Here is a 19,671-nt window from a genome sequence, read left to right as displayed (position 1 = left end):
TAGGAAAAATTAATAGGTGGCTGCACTCTAGCATTGGCCTTTTAAGAGTCATTGACCGCCTAAGCTTTGGATCAACAACTGCACTTTGGGGATCAGCAATAGATTTGATTCAATTTCTTCTCATTAGGATCAAAAACCATTACTTTTTACTGTGCGAATAGAGAAGCCGTGGCTCTTATTACCCATCACCAGATATTACTGACCTCCCCAACTACTTGAAGGGCTGTGCACAGTAGCAAACGTGAAGATCTATGTTGATCCGGTTGTAGTAGAGGTTGTGTATGGTATTAATTGATGAATTAGCTTAGTAGGGCTGTCAAAGTTACCGCGATATTGCAAATTTGTTTTAACGCCACTAATTTCTTTAACGCATTAACGCAACTTGCGATTTTTAGGTTGTAGAGTAAGTTTTAAAGCTCATATGATAATGTCATATGAAACTAGAAACACTAAGGACTCCATCGGTACCAACCACGTCATTCTAGCTTGTCGCGAAGGAGGCTAAATAACGCTCCAAACTTATGCAAAAAGTTTGGCGAGGAAAAACTGTCATGGACATTTTCAAAGCGGTCCCTTGACCTCTGACCTCAAGATATGTGAATGAAAATGGATTCTATGGGTACCCATGAGTCTCCCCTTCACAGGCATGCGATTAATTTGCAAATAATTGCAATTAACTACGGACAATCAAGATGTTTTAATCGATTGACGGCCCTACTTATAAGACTTGATCTTATTATTGTGTTAATTGTAGTCGTATTGGAAAAGAGGAGCCAAAATTGGTGGTAACAGAAGAAAAAAACTGTTATACCCCGGAGCAGCACCCAGTCAGAAACTTGACTTTAAAAGCAGATAACAGTCTACTTAAACACTGTGTTAGTTTGTAATATAAAGTGTGGAAGTTACAGTAGAAGTACAGTAATGGAACCCATCGTGTCTTCGCAACAGAAGAAGAATACCTTCGCAGTTGAGTGGAAGTCCTCTGGATTACCTTAGCACCCTCTGTTTCCTCTTATATGTCTTTTATCTCCGTCCCATTGGCTCAACATAAGAGCCTTTAGATTCCTGGTTGTGATCAGGTTTTTTCTTTTTTTTTCTTTGCAACCCATATTATGAAACCCACTAAATTATAGTCACTATTGTCCCAAGATTGCTCGCAGTTTCACAAATAATTGGATCTAAGTGGTTACATATGACAGTGGCAACGGGGTCGCGGTATTGGCGCTTTGATTTCTAGCTCTCTGTAAAAACCAATGGGAATATTATTAGTTTTGATAAGCGCAGTGAGATGAATCTGTAAGAGTTCAGTCCATTCATTACGGCTGGCTTTTATGTGCGTGTGCGAGCCAGAGGATCTGGTCTGGTTTCAGTCGCTCCGTCATAATATCCACAGTCACTGAGAAAGAATGTGTCTGCTGAAAAACTGCTAAATTATCTAAACAAATTGGGTTTCTTTTGTGTCTGGGATCCGATACACGCACACGGAGACTTCTGATTTTGAAAGGGTTGTAGTGTTTATTTTACCCAAATGTCAGAAATGCGTGACGCAGATTTGCTACTGTAAAGATTTAGCCTCTTATTTTCTTCCATTATTCCAAGCTGTGTAGAAAGTGGGCGCACTATGTTGATTCTATATGGAAGTCAGTTACATGGCATCAATAGCAGAACGGACTTCACTGACAATCAAATCTAGCGGAGTAAAAGCCACAGAGGGCTTCCTTCTCCAAACAAGTTAGAGTCTATTCATTAAAGTTCTATTACTTCAGCCCGTCGTACGTCATGTGTTTCTTATAGTTTCTCCCGACACAGCAGTTTAGAGGCTCGGTTTATGTGGCTCACATTCTGAGGTTTAGGAAACACGCGTTGAGAAGCCGCCGAGCCGCACGGATCACAGCGGGTCAGGACTCAGACAGGGCCTGTGGCTTTGGCTTCAGATCTTCCTGTGTACATCTGTGATCATGGAGCTGCCACCCCCCCGCCCAGACACGCTCATTACTGAATCATGATATGACAAATGTCAACGTGGTTGACAGGGTGACGGCTGAGAGAGAGTCTCCTTCCTCCACAAGGCTGCCGATCCAAACACTGTTTTTCTGCATCAGGTGCTCAGAAATCAAAAGGTCTCTGTCTCGTGTGCAGAACTCAAGTCCCTTTGGTCATGTCGGATTTATGATTGGATGATATGTTGGTTTGTTTGTGATTAAAAAGAACATTCTGTAATCTGCGCAAATATTTCGCCACTACTACATTTACCATAAAACACTGTTCCTCTGTGGAGATGAACTGATATTGCTGCCAATACCACAAACACTACGCAGTCACAGAAACCATAAATTTGCCTTGAATCTTGGATATTTCCTGCTGGCATTAATAATGATATGAGCACATGGAAAACTCATACAGTCCAGGGAACATAAACACCAAACAAGCGGGATTTATTTGCAGAAAGACACATTTTTATTTGTTGATTCTCCGCAGGGAGGTCAGGGGTCAGGATCAGGCTTCTGGAAAACATCTCTGGAGCTCGTGGGGCGTCTTTCTTAAGGACACTTTAAAGCAGTCACGGACAGTTGAATGTGGCTCAAAGATGAGATTCTCCATTTCAACATAATACCCCTCCGCCCCCCCCGACAGTTCCAGTGTTTTTGGTTTTTGTATTTAGGGGATGTAAATACCTGCGGCATCAGTAAACAGGAGCAGGTCTCCGTCCCAGACCACTTAATAACAGCTCCCCATCTGAAATCTGTTAGCTCAGTGAAATAGTATCCTGTAGCGACGGATGTCAACAGAGAAGTCTGATCCAGCCGGTGGGGATGGGGAAAGCCATTGGGTTTTGCAACTCTTGGCAGAGTTCGGCGTCTCCTCCATGTGCAGATATACCTCAGAAAGAAGAGGGTGGGAGAGCCGGTCATGAAGAGAGAGAGAGAGAGAGAGAGAGAGAGAGAGAGAGAGGAGGAGATGGAAAGTGAATAATACAGACGCAGATATAAACTTTGAAAGAGTGGGAGTCCCGGTAGAATCCGTCACAAGACTATAAACCAAATGTCCCCTGTTTTAGTGTTATAGTCCGTTGACGAATCACTCTAAACACAGGAAGATTAACATAAAAAGCAACTGTCAAAATAATGAATTTGTCTAAAACGATTATAATCATGACTTCCTCAATCCATCTCAACACTTCAAGAGAGAATCTATGTGTTATTTTTGAATGTGAGATCTGTTCTGTCGTGGCTTATGGGCCTGAAGTGGAGGGACAGCCGTGAGTCACGAGACGTATTTTAGTGTTTTGAGGGTCAGGAGATTCTCATCATGTCCTCACATCCAGGAATATTCAGCAAGCATGAGAAGAATCAGGTCAGCCATTGGAATAAAGGAGACACACAGACAGACTAAGAGAAAGAGGGGAAAATGTGAGGTGGAAGAAAGTAGCATGCGATCTCAGTGATTTTCCCTGGCAGCTTCTCCAGCTGTCCCTGTTCTTCACACACACACACACACACAGAGAGACAGTTCTTGCTCCTTTCACAGCTAAAACTGTTAAAAAAAACAAAACACTAAAAGTCAAAGAAAGATAAACACCAGCCAAAGTTAAAGATCACATTTTCTTCCCTCTCCCCACCAGCGGCCGCTCGCAGTGCAGAGACTTACCGAGCGGTGGGTGAAGGGGTTTATACTTCAGGGGAGGGAATGATCATAACCGCTGAACTGTAAGTGTCCTACTGTCGACATATGACCCATGGCAGTTATAAACCTCAACGGGTCCCCCGACTCTCCTGATCGTACTCGGCTGAGCTCCGTTCCTCTCAAAAACAACGTGCTAACAAACAGGGAAATCCTTTCACGCTCGGTAAGCCTTTTTTTATAGTGTGAAGCATCGAGAGATTAACCGATGAAAGGCCACAGTGGCGCTACGCAAACCTCACCATTAAGATCTTTAGCTCGAGGAAGGCCGAGGGGCTTTTAACTAACTGCTGTGCACTTTGTTTTAACCAAGCTCCTAAACCCCACATCCCTTATTTATCAGTCAAAAGCAGTATATGAAAAGGTAATGTTTATAACACACTTTAATATAGTTGTATGAGCAGATAGAAAGACATTTCAAGTGTTTATTTATTGTCAAGAACAATAACATATGATGACAAAGCAGTAATCTTCAGTCCTCATATTTGATATGAATATGTAATATGAAAGTATAAACACATGACATGCTTACTGTATTATAAATTATATGTATTATCTTTATTATAGAAGTATTTAGATATAGATACTTTTTCATTACTCTCATGACAACCGAGAAAAACTTCCTCCCCTGATGAATGCTGTAAGACGCAGCTAAAAGCTCCAGTAATAAATCTAGCAAGTGGAACTTGTGTTACGAATTTGCCGTCAAACTTTATCCTCTGAACACATTTATAAACCGTTTTAAAACTTGCCTTTGAATGATTCATACATGTGTTTAAACAGTTAGTAAATGTTTTATAACACATAGTAAGGATGTGTGTAATCACGTGTCACCCACCAAATGCTCCATAGTTATAATTGTTGATAAGCACATAAATAAACATTTAAAATGCCCTTATAAATACTTCTAGTTACATTATAGTGTTTTGTAAACAATTTATTAATTATAAATATGCTGATTATTAATGCTAAATGTAGGGAGGTAAAGTTAAGTGTTCCCATCTAAGGCTTTTTTGTTTTTTTTAATAAGGTACCCTTTATAAAGTGTTTATATAGTGTTAATAATTCTTAATAAATCATTTACTAATGCGTTAAAGTTATTAATAACAACAACTTTCAGGGTGTTTGGTATTTTTTAATTGCTTATAAGTGATCAAAAAAGCATTTGTGAGTTATTTAATCACCATTAATATGGCCATTAATTACAACTTTTAAACACTTTATAAAAGGTGCCTTATTCTGAAGTGGTATCATGTTTTTAAATGCTCAAATTGACAACTTACTCCTCAAATTCATTGGACCTTCTAATACTAGAAGACAATTCTCTCTGTTCATGTTGTAAATCAGTCACATCAAATCCGCAGGGAGCTTGAGTTGGAAAGCTCGCCCCTTAAACACTGTGTGAATGAAAATGTCATGTACATTTTAATTAAATCACTTTGATTTACTGAGTCAAATAACAGGCTCTTGTTTCCGTGATGGTATTTTGAAGTGGCAGGTTCACTCCTTAAGCCCCAGCAACTGTTAAATCTGTATATGATTTGAAATAAGCACGAACAGAAGCAGCAGGTGAAAATGTGGTTCTGTGATTTACAGGTGACGGCAAACGTGTCTTGTCTCACCTGCTATCCCTAGAAGAGTAGCCCGCTCTTCATCTCCGACTGTGAAACAGCCCTGAGTTGCTCGAAAACTCTACAGTTTCCAGATGGATGAGAGTTTGTGTGTCTATGAAATATCAAAGTCGAGGTCGATGGAAAGGAGATAAGTTGCCAAGATCGTCTCTGTCCTGCCTCCAGACCGGTCTACTTGAATAAGTCCACGATGTGCCCCGAGGCGACCTCCTCCTCTGTGTCTTTGAATCCCCCGCAGGCGCAGAGGATTTAAAGTTGTAGGGCAGCTCTCGGGGTCAGCAGACAGAGTGTTAATCAGATCACACTCTGCTTCAGTACAGAGCGCTGGAGCTCAGCGGGGATGTTGAAAAGAGAGAGGCCGTGTCCTTGTGCGCGGCAGGAGCTTTTTAAGATTTAGTTACCTTTAGTATACGATGTAATGCCCTTTCTGTGACTTTAGGGTCCAGCTCGTCTGATGCTGGATCAGTGGAAATGTTACTTTCATCAGAGCATGCTTTCCAAAGCTGCACTGGAGTGTCCAGTGTGCAGTAGTTCTTCTTCTTAGCAGATGGCAGCCAGCAGAGCTAATGTTTGGATGGCAAAACAGACAGGTTAACCAGAGGTCACGGTGTGCAAATACACACCCGCAAGCAGACATTTTGAAAACAGGAAGGAGCCTCCCTGGGCCATCTATGTGTGATGGATAGTGAACAATAAAGTTCTCACTGAGGTAAACCTTTTTGGACACGGAGAACACAGATCCTCCACGTATAAATAAAAGAAAACAACTGTGAAACCCCACGTAAGGACTGACAGGCAACAGGTGATTTAAAGAAGCCCAACACAGATGCAGTTATAAATCGTATTGTATGCGAGCGCGCAGCCAAATTCGCACTCAGGCGGCTGCGACCCACAGAAGTTATGATTGTTTCAATATGCTCATATTTCTTCACGGTGTGCCATTTTCAAAACCAGGGAAATGTCGAGCCGCCCGCATCCGCCTCCGCGAGGAGCATACGTTTCTAATTCTGAATCAATCACGGCGAGTTTATCAGATGGCTGAGTTATTTTACCATAAACCCCATCGGTAATGAGCCATACAAAGAGTTTTAATCTGTCTCCTTTCATATCTCAATCACAAAGATGTGTGCGTTTCACTCAGTTCAGTGTATTTTCAGGCTCTGGTGTTTGCTTTATGCGGTTATGCTTCGCTGGTTGTGTGAAAGTGAGCTTTTGATTTCTCGCAGTCTCGAGTCATCCATGCGCGCTTTATGTCAGAAGCTCTTTAGCTTCTCACTTTTGTGTTTGCTTTTCATAAACACTTTGATTGCTGAGTACTGTTGTGCTATGCTATTCTTCCACTGCAGCTAAATAAATACAACTCAACGCAATCAAACTGAAGTGTGTAATCAAAATCACTGGAAGCACCATTTTGCTGCTTATGTGGCGTTTGAGCATCTACACTGTCAATCTAACCATGTGGGCGGAACTATGGCATCTAGGGCTGCCCTCTCTTAGTCCATTAGTCGACTATCGGTTGGTTTGGTCTTATTTTACTAAGGTTTCTTTAGTCCATTAGTATTTTTTAGAAAGTAGAAACTTATGAGCACATCAATTCGATTATCGTACAAATCGTTGTATGAGGATACGTCGCCCCAAACAACCTCCAGTAATAAGGTATCCCCATTTCTCGATAAGCTTGTTGCTTTGAGGTAATTAGGAGCACATCTCTGATAAACACCAGATTTAAAGAGCTGCTTTTGTGTGATTCTTTGTGAAGAAACTCAGTTTCACAGATCTGTCGATTAAATCAACTAATCAATAAGACGACAAAATCGTATCGAGTGTTAGTCCACTAAGAATTTCTTTGGTCGAGGATATCCCCAGTGGCATCCTTTTCCTTTTCTGCTGAAAAGGTACACGCTATACAGTATGTTAAGAGAGTGCTACAGGAATGAGTCCTAAAACCTGGAAATGAGTTAGCATTTTAGCACTACCGCTTCCCTCATCGTGAAGTCATGAGTTTTTTGAATGGGGTTTTTAATTAGATGCCTGAAAGGTCTGTGGTTTAACACAAGCTTGAGAGATTTTAACGTTTTGTTCTACGATTTAAAATATGTCTGTAAATATCCCACTCGTGAATTTAGTGAATTTTTACAACAAGTGGTTAAATGAGACTACTAAACGTCATCACGCCGACTCGTCCTCCTTTACAGCCTCGTTGTGTTTATACTTGCGTTCATGTGGCCTTGGTGTAGTTTGTTTACAGCCTAACGTTAGCTTTTTGTTCCTGGCAATTGCACTTACACTTCAAAAATCAAAAAAGTGCTAATTTGTGGAGATTATCTTGCTGAACAAACCGCTTAACTGTCATAAACGTTTGTTTGCCACAGAGTTTATTTTCTGCATTAATCCAAAACTCAACGGAAAAATCCCATTGGCTTTTTGTCGAGGGAACCAGGGCGATGCTAACTTCCTGGTTGGCCCACAAAAATATGTCATCCTTGCACTACTCTATGTGCAACTGCATTTATGGCAGTATGAGTGGTTCCCAACCTGGGGGTCTGGACCCCAAAGGCTCATATACTCTTATACAGTATATAAGGGTCACAAGATTATTAAAAGGATAAGAAAAGAAAAACATATCAGTCTCTCATACAAAATTAGTTTCTGGATTGTTACAACATATATATTTTTTCATTTTGTTATTGTTTGCAATACAGTCTGAACCGACCGCACAATGATTACAGAGAAGTCAGTGATGAGGGCACTGGAGAGCAGCTCCAACCATGTAAACACCTCCCCCTCATCCTCCCCGGAGACCGGCCTCGAGTGAGCACACCCGCGGCCTCCTGGGCCTGGGAGGAAATGAGAGGAGGAGGAGGAGGAGGAGGAGGAGGAGAGCGAAGTGGCAGCCTCACAAAGAGAGACAGAGTGAGGTGAGATAGGGAAAGGCGCAGCACACCAGGCTAGATCAAAGACGACGCTTGTGCACCGCGGTGGCCAAAATAAGCACATCATTGGCGGGGCTTTCAGTAAAAGTTGTTGTCTTTAGATTTCTAATTTGGGACGCTGCTGTTTTATTGTTCTCCAGCTTGGATCACAGCATTTCTAGTTAATTTAGCGGCTTTTGAGTGATTTTAATCTGGACTACAGGCAGACACCTAAATCCTCCTGGGTCGGGTTATTTGCTTTGGCAACATGTCCGCTATCTGCTGACGACTATGATATTACGCATGTCCTCTGAATAGCGAGGCACATCAGAGACTCTCAGGTGGAGGTTAGAGCTCCACTTTGACTCTCCACATGAGGCACACACACAGAGAGAGACAGAGTGTGTCATCGGTACTTCTCAAGGCTGCTCCAGCTCTCTCATCCAACTGAGCCAGGAGCCCTTGTCTAAAAACAGCAGCAGACATATTGATTGGAAATCTCTTCAGTGACATCAGAGCACTTACTGTTTACACTCCGTACTTTATTTCTTCTTTTTCTCTTCAGCTCTCCAAAAGAGGGATCGTATCACTCCTCTTTTGGCATGCCTGCTCTGGCCCCCTCGGTGCTGTTGAAGCAAGTTGAAATACAAAGACACAATTCAACACAGTATTTCCTGTTTGTTTGTTTTTCCTTTAATCAGTCTCGTCCCTCTGTGTCTCTTTTGTCCCACCACACAGTCTTCTTCTTCTTCTTCTTCTTCTTCTTCTTCTTCTTATTCTTCTTATTCTTCTTATTCTTCTTCGTCTTCTTCTTCTTCTTCTTCTTCTTCTTCTTCTTCTTCTTCTTCTTCTTCTTCTTCTTCTTCTTCTTCTTCTTCTTCTTCTTCTTCTTCCCTCTGATTTATCATCAACTATTTCTTGCATTCTTACTTTCAATGACTCTGTGCAAGGGCATCTGCAGGTATTCATTTCAGGCTGCACACAACCCAAAACAGACTGTTCTCATCCACCGTTCTTAGCTGTACCTACGAAAAGTTAATGCACTATGATTTGTGTAATATCCACAAAATAAATGTATATGTAATTCACGTAATGGTGAACCAGGAAGTATAAATAGCAACAAACGCCGTGTAAGGAGGAGGTGGGGGTGGACGGGTGGGACAAAAACACCGGACTTTGGCCCAGGAGACTGATGTTCGTACCCAGTGTGAAACCAGAAGTCAACGTTGATTTGTCACGTAATTTCAGTACTTAACTTACGCCACTTCCGGAGTTGTTTTAACCCAAACCACGATCTTTATCTAAACCTAACTAAGTAGTTTTGTTGCCTAAACCTTGCCAAATTGTTTCCTGTGGAGACAGAAGTTTATTTTGAAAAGACTGTATGCATGTATCTAGTGGAAATTGACATGTGTTGCTGGACATTCGTAGGAAAACACACGAAATATGAAGAATAACTTTTTGTAAAATATCATACAATCTGTTTTATGAGGATACGTTGCCTCAAACAACCTCCAACAATCACGTAGCTCCATTTCTCATTAACCTTGTTGCTTCGAGGTAATTATAGAAGCCAAAGTGTGTCAACATTTTTATAAACTCAGATCTTCTCTCATCTGGACTGCAGCAGCTGGGCAGTAAGAACATTATTCAGAGAGACTTTAGTGAGAAAATCAACCTGAAACTATAAAAAGTGAGGGGGGACAAAAGTAGGATTTCCCCAGTGGAAATTACAGCCTTGACTCTACGTCTAAATCATAACATTTCATGGCGTCATCGTTCACCTCAGCAGTGTGAGGAGATGATCGGCTGCAGCGGTGTTTTCACAGCACCGCACAGCTGCTGCGGGGCAGTTGTAAAACCTCAGCTCTCAGGGTGAACTCGGCTTTGTTTTAAAACAGACTGCAGCCCCTATCTCTCTTTCACTCTTTTTTCCTTCTTCTTCTTCTCCCCATCTCCTCTGTCAGCTGTGGAGACTGAGTGGTTCCACATGGGAAAGCCCAGGGCTTCACACATCAGCCTAGCTGTGGGGATGAAATATGCTGTCTGTACATATCATCACATCATTAGGCCCGAAGGGATCCCCGCGATGGATTAGAAGCTGTCTACCTGCGAGGCTCGGATGAATTTATGAAGCACTTTATCATGATGAAGCATTAGTGGAACACTTTGTCTCTTTCCATTTGTGTTTATCTGTGGGAATAATGATTGTGTCTCCCTCCATTTCGCTCATTCTCTTCTCAGTCTCTCCATCTTTATTCCTCTCTCCGTCTGTGTCATTTATGTGTGTGTTCTGACCTTTGACCCCCTCCCTATTTTTCGACGCTGCCGGTCATCAGCACAAGATAAGTGACGTTGTCTGAGCCTCTCTCCGTCCAGCCGTTTGAGCCGTGCGTGGGAGGCAGCAGATTGTCCATTAAGTGTTTCTGCTGAGGCCGAGAGAAGATTTGATATAGTGGGGAAACAAAAGTAATATGTACCAGGAAATTCAATTGTCTCTCTGCAGCAAGTTTGAGTTTTAGTTTGGTTTCCCCACCAAATCACATGAAAGCAGTTCAGAATCAGATGACGCTTAACTTTGAGTCTGTCTTGCCTGCACAGATTTGATGCCAGTGTTTTATCTGTGTTTATATATCAGAGCTTCTATGACTCAGACTTACTTCCTCAAACGCTGCTGAGTGCCACAATAGGAGGAAGCTGCCTCCTCTTTCTCACAAACCTGATGTGCAGCTACAGGAGTAAGCGTAGGAAACGTCCCCCTCAGCTACAGCGTGAAGGTCCTTGACCCCAACACAGCTGCCGTTTATTCACGCAGTGAAAGTGAGAGACGTTCAGGAAGGTGACCCCCCTCCGCTACTTTGGTATCGAGAGACTCCGAGTGAGAACAGAAGATCCCTGGCAGGAAGCCTCCGTTACAACCTGGAGTTCAGAGGTTGTGTTTTGGATAGTCAGCTGAGGGAAGCCAGGGGAAGGTGAAGTCACTCTCTGCCAGGTCGTTGCCAGTCAGAACCTGATTTGACCGAAAGGAGATCGCGTTACGGCGGCAGCAACCTCCGAGCGGCTCTCAGGCCTCGAGGCTCTGCTTCTCGCCAGACCATAGGGCATGCTCTGTTCTCTGAGGAAGCCCGGCTGTTATCGAACCCCAATGCACAGCGCTCTCCTCTAACAATGCTAACTAAATCCCCAGTGCAGGTCAGGTTCACACCGAACTCTCAGAGTAGCCAAATGAAGTCACAGCGCCCACGCTTGGATTACTGGATAAATAGGATTTGCAGCATCATAACTTCTTGTTTCTTATATCAGTCAGAGAATACCTTTTCCAGTTTACATGTGCACAATGTATTTTTACTTGTACATCATGTACATCACAACGTGTTCGTTTGGATTGGTTTCAGAATCGCTGCCCATATTTACCATTTCTGTAGTGATTCATATTGGTGTGGTTTTGTGCTTATTGACGGATTTTTTTTGTGGTTGGAAAAACTTTTGAGCGCCACATCTTCCTCTCTCAGAGCAAGAAAACCACCGTGACAGAAAAATAACCATGAAAATGGGGCAAGCTTGATTAAAGGATTTCTGGGTTTTAAAGCATCAGAAATAATAGATTTCTCTTAAATGTTCTTGCATACCGGGGTGTTAAAATACAATACTTTCCATGTAAAAAAATTCATCCTTATTTATTACAATGAGACCACTGTGTTTGCACGGTCCTGACAAAAAGGTCTCTGGCATAAAAGTTAAGCCTGGCTCAACTTTTACTGCAACTGCTGTTCTGATGTTTACCTCGGGATCGTCAAAACGGAGGCTAAAATGTCACCGTGGTGAATTTCCACGGTTGTGAAATCCTGGTTCATAGTATTATTAACTGCTGTGCAGTGTTGTGTCATCTTCAAAATCATGGAAATATAACTCTGGTTGGACTTCTTTGCTTGGATAGTATGTTGTCACCAGTACCTGTATTAACATGCCCACACCTACGCAGCCCCTCGTGCTATTTTAAAGCTGTGCTATTTTTGGTTTGAGAGCCCGCTTATTCTGCTCTGGTTGGTCTTAGACAACCTGTCACACACTCTGCGTGAAATGATGCAGTTTATAAAAGTTGACCTGTCCTGTATTGTTGATGTTTGCACTACACGGGCATGGAGGTACAGCACCACCACCCCTTCTAGAAAATCTGTCCCCATCACAGTTGATACAGACAGATTATTTTAGCGATGTCAACATTCATTCAGCCAGCAGTCACACCCGACGGAGACGGGGGGGGGAGGGGATGTTTAGCTGCAAGTCGCTGCCAAGAAACACTGGTGAGCCTTCACAAAGGAGCTGAATTGTCCATTGAACTGTTCAACACGGCTGGCATCGGAGTAAAGCAAAGTCATATTTTTGTGTCACTCTCACACCTGCCTGAAATAGATCTCCTAGCCGCCGCCCGGCCCCGACTATAGGTCCTGACAGGTCCGGGCTGCGGTTCACTGATTGCGCTGGCACTGCTGCTAATAAAGGATGTCACTCTGTTTAACCAGGACTAGCAGTCTTTTTACAGCGGGGGAATATTTGGAGTTCAATTTTCCGCCTGTTTTTGTTTATTCATGAGAGGGTGTCCTCCCAGTTACGGCTTTCCATTATTAACCTGGGCAACTGGAAAAAAAGAAAAAGAAAATAAGTTTCCAATGCTGCTAAGAGGGATGCCAGGCCACAGAGAGTTCATTTATGTACGTATCTGACAACAAACATGTTATTGTGTAACATAACCTAGCATTCTTTCTTTTACAATAGCATATAGAGAGCAGGAAAATGGAAAACTAATCATCTGGCATGTTTTTTAACGCTGCAACCAGCTTTACAAGGCCTAGTTTACAGAGGAGATGCCTGTCCATATTGTGCAAGGGGTTGAATTTTTGGAGCCAAATTCCACTCTGGACAAAATGTTCCTCAGCATGTCTTACTGCCTTCTCTTATGCTGCATATTTGTGGTTTATCTAGTCACTTCATGGAAGGTGAGACAGACTCAAAAAGACGAGCCGTCATGTGGGAGTTTGACTTAAAAGGAAAAACAGAAAAATATGAACTGGCAGATCTGTGGTTTTTGTCAGCATCGGGGATTTTCTTTGTAAAAACCTAATCAAAGCATTTAGATTAAATAAAATGGATTGAATAAACCAAATAGTTTTATTAAATTAAACTAAATGCATTTGAAGAGCTGTCGCCAAAAACAATGTGACTGGTTTGAAACAGCATGTGCACACGTCTCTCTCTCTTCACAGTCATTACCTGTTTATCTGTCGTTCAGGTATCATCATTTCCCAGAAGTTGTCGCAACTAAATGGAGCCACGAGCTACCCCGTTAAACAGCTATAAATAGCAGCTTGGTGTTGCCTTGTGGCGTAACTGTTGGCCACATCCTGTTTCTGAGATTCTCACATTGCTGACAACAAGTACATAGATGAAAACACAGTGGCCAGAGTTTTACCTTTGTTCTCTCTTTATCACTCGTTTCTTCAGAATGGAACATCAGCGGGCATGCCAATGGAAAATATTAGTTGACGACGCGCAGCCAAATAACACAGCAGTTGACATGTGGGCGGAGGAGACGTCACTATTCTTTTGTTTTTTTACTGTGACTGAAAAGAAGAGAGGAAGCCGCTGCTTTCCCTCTGAGAAAAAATAAAAGATACATTTGTGGCTTTTTGCCACCGAGCTGTTGGGTTTTCCCTTCCTCTTCATCAAAAATTACCTGGAGCTGTTTCCTCACCTCGGCAGACAAAGAAGAGCAACGACATTAAAGTTTGATCATCTGATTGTTACCTGTGTTTATGACACTGTGTGTCCTGCGATGGCAGAGCTAAAAATAAACCCCAGCGTGTAAATGCTTGTTTAGCCCGGAGTGGAATAGAGTTGAAAACAGCCAGCAGTGTTGGCACAGGTGGGGTTTTTCCAATGGGAGTTCCTCCTGTTTAGGGAGGGGAGTCCCAACCAGTCTGTTGTGTGTGTTTGTGTGTGTGTGGATAGGTGGGCGTTGGACTGCGTATACAAAGCAGGGCATGCTGTTATAGGTGTGTGGCCTACTTATTTAAAATACTGCAATCGGTGACGCATTATTTTTTTATTTATTTCTGTCTCCAGCCTCCATTGTTGCACAAGAAAAAAGTACATTATTTTCATTTTTATCAGCACCGTAGCTGTTTAATATGACATTATACTGATAACAATTCACAGCATTGAAATGGTATTTAAAAGCTCTGTCTTGTTTTCTCTCTGTGATGTTTTCGTCTTGATCAGTGCAGATGCTTTGCCGTTCACCAACCAGTATCTAGCGATAACAAACTGCAGGCCTCAGAGTGGGTGGACTTCCTGTCTCGGCTCCGTACTGCGGATGCTGGTTTCACCAGACTTTCTCTCTCTCTCTCTCTCTCTCTCTCTCTCTGTCTCTGTCTCTGTCTCTGTCTCTGTGTCTACATCAGCCCACTTTATCACCAGCGAGCTTTACGACTGAGGAGCTTGTTGTTTGCGTTGAGCCACACAGGGCTCGGGGGGTCCTCGCCATCTTCGCAGTCACTTCCCTCCGTTTTGCCAAAGAACACAGAGCAGATAAGGGCGGGAGGACTGATGTGTGTCTGCCCGACTGTGGGAAAGGCGCGGGCACAGGAACTAGTGCAGGAAAGACAAGACGATGACTTCAAAACACAGATGTGTGTACGGGGCCGATAGAGGTTTTAGAAGGCTGATAACGACAGGGATATGTTTGGATTGCAGCTACTTGATATCCAGTATTTTTCAACTCGACCACATCTATGCCAAGTATTCAGTGCAGCAATGCCTCATGTGACAAGCACAAAAGAGTTTCAAGTATTCTCTGTTTGGAAAAATAAATGTCATATTTAGATTGAAGCAAATTTGAACACAATACTTCAAATAAGACATGACTCACATTTATCGTGTGACAAACAGAAGCATTAGATGTACACTTCTTCTCCCAGCACTGCCGGGGTTCATGGCAGGATTTTACTGCTACAGGGGCCCAGGGCTACATTTTGCTGCTGGGACCCTGTAAATCCCCCCCACACACACACCTCCCAATCCCACTGTGCAATATGAGCAGTTTTTCGACACTACAATACAACCTTCCCCCAGATTTCCTATTTAGTAATTTGATTGATGACATTCATTTAAGAATATGCAACATACTTGTCATTTATTTAACTCTTGTGGTGCATATTCCTAAAAAAAATTTAATTATTATAATCACTGAATTAAAGGTAATCCAGTGATTCAATATGTTACTTCTAGAAAGAAAGATTTGTCAAATTTGAGCAACGTAGGCCAATATTTCCTGACCTTTACGCACAGACCAAAAACCCCTGGATCCTACACTTCCCATAATGCAACATGATAGCATCTTTCATTAGACCCTCGCTTTCTGGCAAACGCCTACTTCTTTCAAACTCCACACCCCAACACAGGCTTTCTGTTATAAAGTCTTAAATCTGAGGTTGGAAGTGTTCTTCAAAAACTTTTTTTGTTGTTTTTCGGTTGGATAATTTTTTAAATCGAGCGTTCTCTTGCTATTTTCTCAACATTACCGCCCCCGTAGCTTTAAGCCAAAACTGACTAACCTTTCAGAATTATGATAGCTTTAGAAAGCTACCATCACAGTCTCAGTGTTCTAACAGTGGTACTAACTGATGGTAATGTGTAAAATCTGTGGCTAGTTCAGCACACGCCATCGTACACACAGAAAGCCAGGACCTCTCTGGCACCCTGGAGTTCTGGGGCATCACTTTGCCTGGTTGGAAAATCCATTCTTGGCAGGGATTTAAACTGCCAACCTTCCTATCACAATGCCTTGCCTCTCCACCGTCTACCTCTATTAATTAAATGTGATAGTGGTTTAATGATCTGATGAATTGCCATTCAGTGTGACTAGTTAATAATGATCCGCAACTTCTCTTTTCTTTCCACAGTTAACGAGATCATCAGGAACGACCTCTCCAGCATTTCCGTGCACACTCATGCATAGACGTCCAGAAGTCTTCTGCAGCAGCGCACACACACACACACACACAGCAGCAGCATCAACAAAAAGAGGACAAAAACACCTTCGAGATCCAGACGATGAAGAATAAAGCTTTGACCAGGATCTCCCACCGGACCATCATCGCCATCAGCTCCTCCCGAACTCAAAAGACTCGCTGCAGATTCACATTGACAATCACTGGCAAGCTCCATTTGAATAAACAGATGAATGTTATATTTACAAAAAAAAGGGAAGTGATATCAGGGGGCAAAGTATACGACTACACTTGCCTTAATTCATAGCAGATGTTCTCTAGTGGACCAAACAGCTCAATGAGACTGAATCACCTATCGTTGACATCGTGACAATCTTCATTTTCGAGTGTGATCCGTATGTTTAATGCACGGACAAGCTAATGGGACAATAAGTGTCATGCTTCATCACGTCGGTCCATTTGTTTGTGCAGTCAGTCCGCAACAACCGAATTGGTGCCTTACAGCAGTGATATTGACAGCAGCAGTAGTGACACACATGCAAAATGGTTCATTGTAACCCGTAGTGGAAGTTTTTATATGAGCGTTTTTGTATCATTTCAATGATTTTGTTTACAGGGAAACAGAATAAAAGGCTGGAAAATATGTAGGGAGTATGTGAATAGATTAGAATTGTATTTTTTTCTTGCTTCCTCATTATTATTATCTCATTGTTCATTTATACTGAATGTTATTGTATGATATTCTTTTTGTATAAAACATGTATTTGAAAATGTACTTCTGTATGCCTTATGCTTATATCATGCAGTTAGCTTTCCCTTTTGTTCCATGTTGTCTTCTCCTCATATAATTTGTACCATTTCTACTCCCCTTCCTGCGTTATGCTTTTCACCTTAGTGCCTATGTTTTTTTTTATCATCCTGCCCCGGTCTTCCAGCCCGTCCTTCCCCAAATCCATGACATAATGATGCACAGACAATCAGAGAAATATATAGAACATATCCTATGACAACAGTTCCTGGTTGCAGGGGCTTATAAAGGCAGGTTTCTTCTCCCCCAGCTATGAGATAGTTGAACAACGGTATGCTTACCTGCTGAATTTTAGATGAGAATACTCCTGGATATATAGTTGTCTGCTACTTCTTTGCACTGCAGGTTTGCATGTAAATAGGCACAGGGAAAATCTAAGTATGTGGCAGGCTCAGTTTTACTCGTCATTTGGGTGATTCCACTGAGGAGTTGGCAGGACTGTTAACTTACAGCTGGCAATAATTGATGTGAGTAAACCAAAGGATTTTATCTTTGGTGAAATTATTGTCCAAGTTTCCTTTTTTCTGTCGGAGACTTTAGCGTAGAGCGGTTCCCCGTACACAAAAAAAAAAAAAAAAAAACATTATGCACTTTACCGTAGAAACGAAACAGAGCAGGTTTCCTTGCTTCCAGACCAAATATTGTAGATTGATTTCCACTGTCGTGTCATAAACAGTCTTTTCTTCCATGTTATCTGTCTTTTGGAGCATGCACATCGTACTAACGTCGGGGATCATTTAGCTGACAGTAGCTTAACAATATAGCTTCCTAATACATTTTTGGACATATAGTATAATAGCATGACTAAACTGTATGAATAAGGTTTCTATTTTGTGCCTTACTCTCTTTCTTGGCTACAAGATCGTTGCAACTCTATAATGCTTTTCTGTGTAGGCACAAGGTGAAACATATTTCTCTTTAATATGAAATATTTATGAAAAAATGAAATGTGTTTTAAGTGCATTTAATGTGTTCTCAACAATGAATTAATAAATGGCATAATGGTGACCATACATAACCTCAAGATCTCAATTATTTTGGTACTTTACTGATTTTGTGAGTCTTTTTATATTATTTTTTTTAAATGTTTTACTGTTTGGAGTTAAATTATTTGCAGAAACTTAACTAGTTCTATCTATCTTAGATAATGCATTTTGTTAGAACAAATAGTGAATCAGTTGTTAATGGATTAGTATTTTTCCTCTAAAAGCATTCTTTGACTGTTCCATGTATGGCCCATATGGCTATGCTTTAGTTTTAAGGCCTTTACTTTAACTTGGCTGTGTGATTTTCTTGTGTTATATGGCTTGACCTTAGTAAACCTCTGACTGTTCCAACTGGTACCTATATCCCTAATAAAATCTGAAATGGAGACAGTTGGACATTGACAAGAGTAGGAAAGATATTGTTTTTTCCTTGCTTTCTTTTTTTTGGTGCACAAAAATATAGTGTATCAGTATATTTTTGTGCACCAAACAACTGTTTATTTTATTTATTTGTTTTACTTTATTACCATTCAAATCATTGCAAAGTAGTTGTAAGTACTGGGTGTTTTACATCTTACCATTTTTCCTATGCGATTGCCAGCAAAGAGGGCACTTAAATCAATCAGCAGTTGGTATTTGGGCTTCCACGTTGGTTGCAAAGGGAAATCCAAACAAACCTACCACTGTACTTCAGCAGGATGAAAATGCAACACGCTGCTGATATGCCAAGTACAAGCAGAGGCCTGTGTGTTTTCCGGTAAGTATTGTTAGTGGTAGGTAGTTATGAGTGAAACAGCTCCTCGCCATGGGATCTGTGCCACGCTGTACCACCTGCCAGTCCTCCAGACTTTTTCCATCCGGCAAAGTTATGAAGCGCCCAATCCCCATAGTGACAGAAGGCAGGCCTAGGCGGTGCTCCCCTGTACGGCCGTGGCAAGACCAAAATAGCCCCACTATTTACAGATGCAGTCACGCCCCTTTTTCCTGGCACCCTCTCCTCCTTACCTTAGTCTTCCTCTGACGACGCCGTACCCTTTGACACAGTGGAGAGATGACTCCGGGCCATAGTTTCCACCGAAGCAGCAGTCAAGCAGAGAGACTAACTAAAGCAGTGGAATATCCATGATAGTGTATGACAACAAATGGAGATTCCAAATCTATTGGCATCTGTTGAAAGACCTTCATCAACAGAATACAGAACCTGCACGCAGCAATGCAATTATGTCGATATTTTGTCGAATTAAAGCATTTTGCATTATTGTATTATATTTCGTTCATAATATTTCAGTTGTAAAAGTGAAAAAAATAAATCATGCATGCTTCAACAATGATTGCTTGATTATCTGCTTGAGTTTTGTAGGCCAACATTTGCACATTTTAATATTTTTGTAAAGCACTGAGCTGCATTTCTTCTATTTGTAATCTTGCCAAGTGTTAGATGAGAAGATCGATACTACGCTCATGTCTGCACGTTAAATACGGTGGGGCAACTCTGAGAAGTGCCTTAAACTGTCATTCTTTCTAACAGCCAGCAGGGGGCGACTCCTCTGGTTGCAAAAAGAAGTCTGATTGTATAGAAGTCTATGAGAAAATGAGCCTACTTCTCACTTGATTTATTACCTCAGTAAACATTTTAAACATGAG

General features: G+C 41.8%; 1 protein-coding gene and 1 long non-coding RNA gene across 5 annotated transcripts in view; both read left to right on the top strand.

Moving 5' to 3' along the window:
• Positions 1–18,059, top strand: part of LOC141779734 (nuclear factor of activated T-cells, cytoplasmic 1-like) — a 151,304-nt gene extending 133,245 nt beyond the window's left edge. For all 4 annotated transcript variants that reach the window (XM_074654729.1, XM_074654727.1, XM_074654730.1 and 1 more), the window contains one exon: positions 16,186–18,059. In XM_074654729.1, coding sequence (XP_074510830.1) covers positions 16,186–16,241 — 56 coding nt within the window. In that variant the 3' untranslated portion in view covers positions 16,242–18,059. The remainder of the gene's footprint in view (positions 1–16,185) is intronic.
• LOC141779735 (uncharacterized) overlaps positions 1–18,059 on the top strand; it is a 100,977-nt gene extending 82,918 nt beyond the window's left edge. The window contains exon 2 of the long non-coding RNA XR_012596413.1: positions 16,295–18,059. This is a non-coding gene — a long non-coding RNA (uncharacterized LOC141779735). The remainder of the gene's footprint in view (positions 1–16,294) is intronic.
• Positions 18,060–19,671: the final 1,612 nt, after the last annotated feature.

The sequence above is a fragment of the Sebastes fasciatus genome, chromosome 12, assembly GCF_043250625.1.
Source record: "Sebastes fasciatus isolate fSebFas1 chromosome 12, fSebFas1.pri, whole genome shotgun sequence".
Taxonomy (NCBI): Eukaryota; Metazoa; Chordata; class Actinopteri; order Perciformes; family Sebastidae; genus Sebastes; species Sebastes fasciatus.
This window is presented reverse-complemented; position numbering and strand designations above follow the sequence as displayed.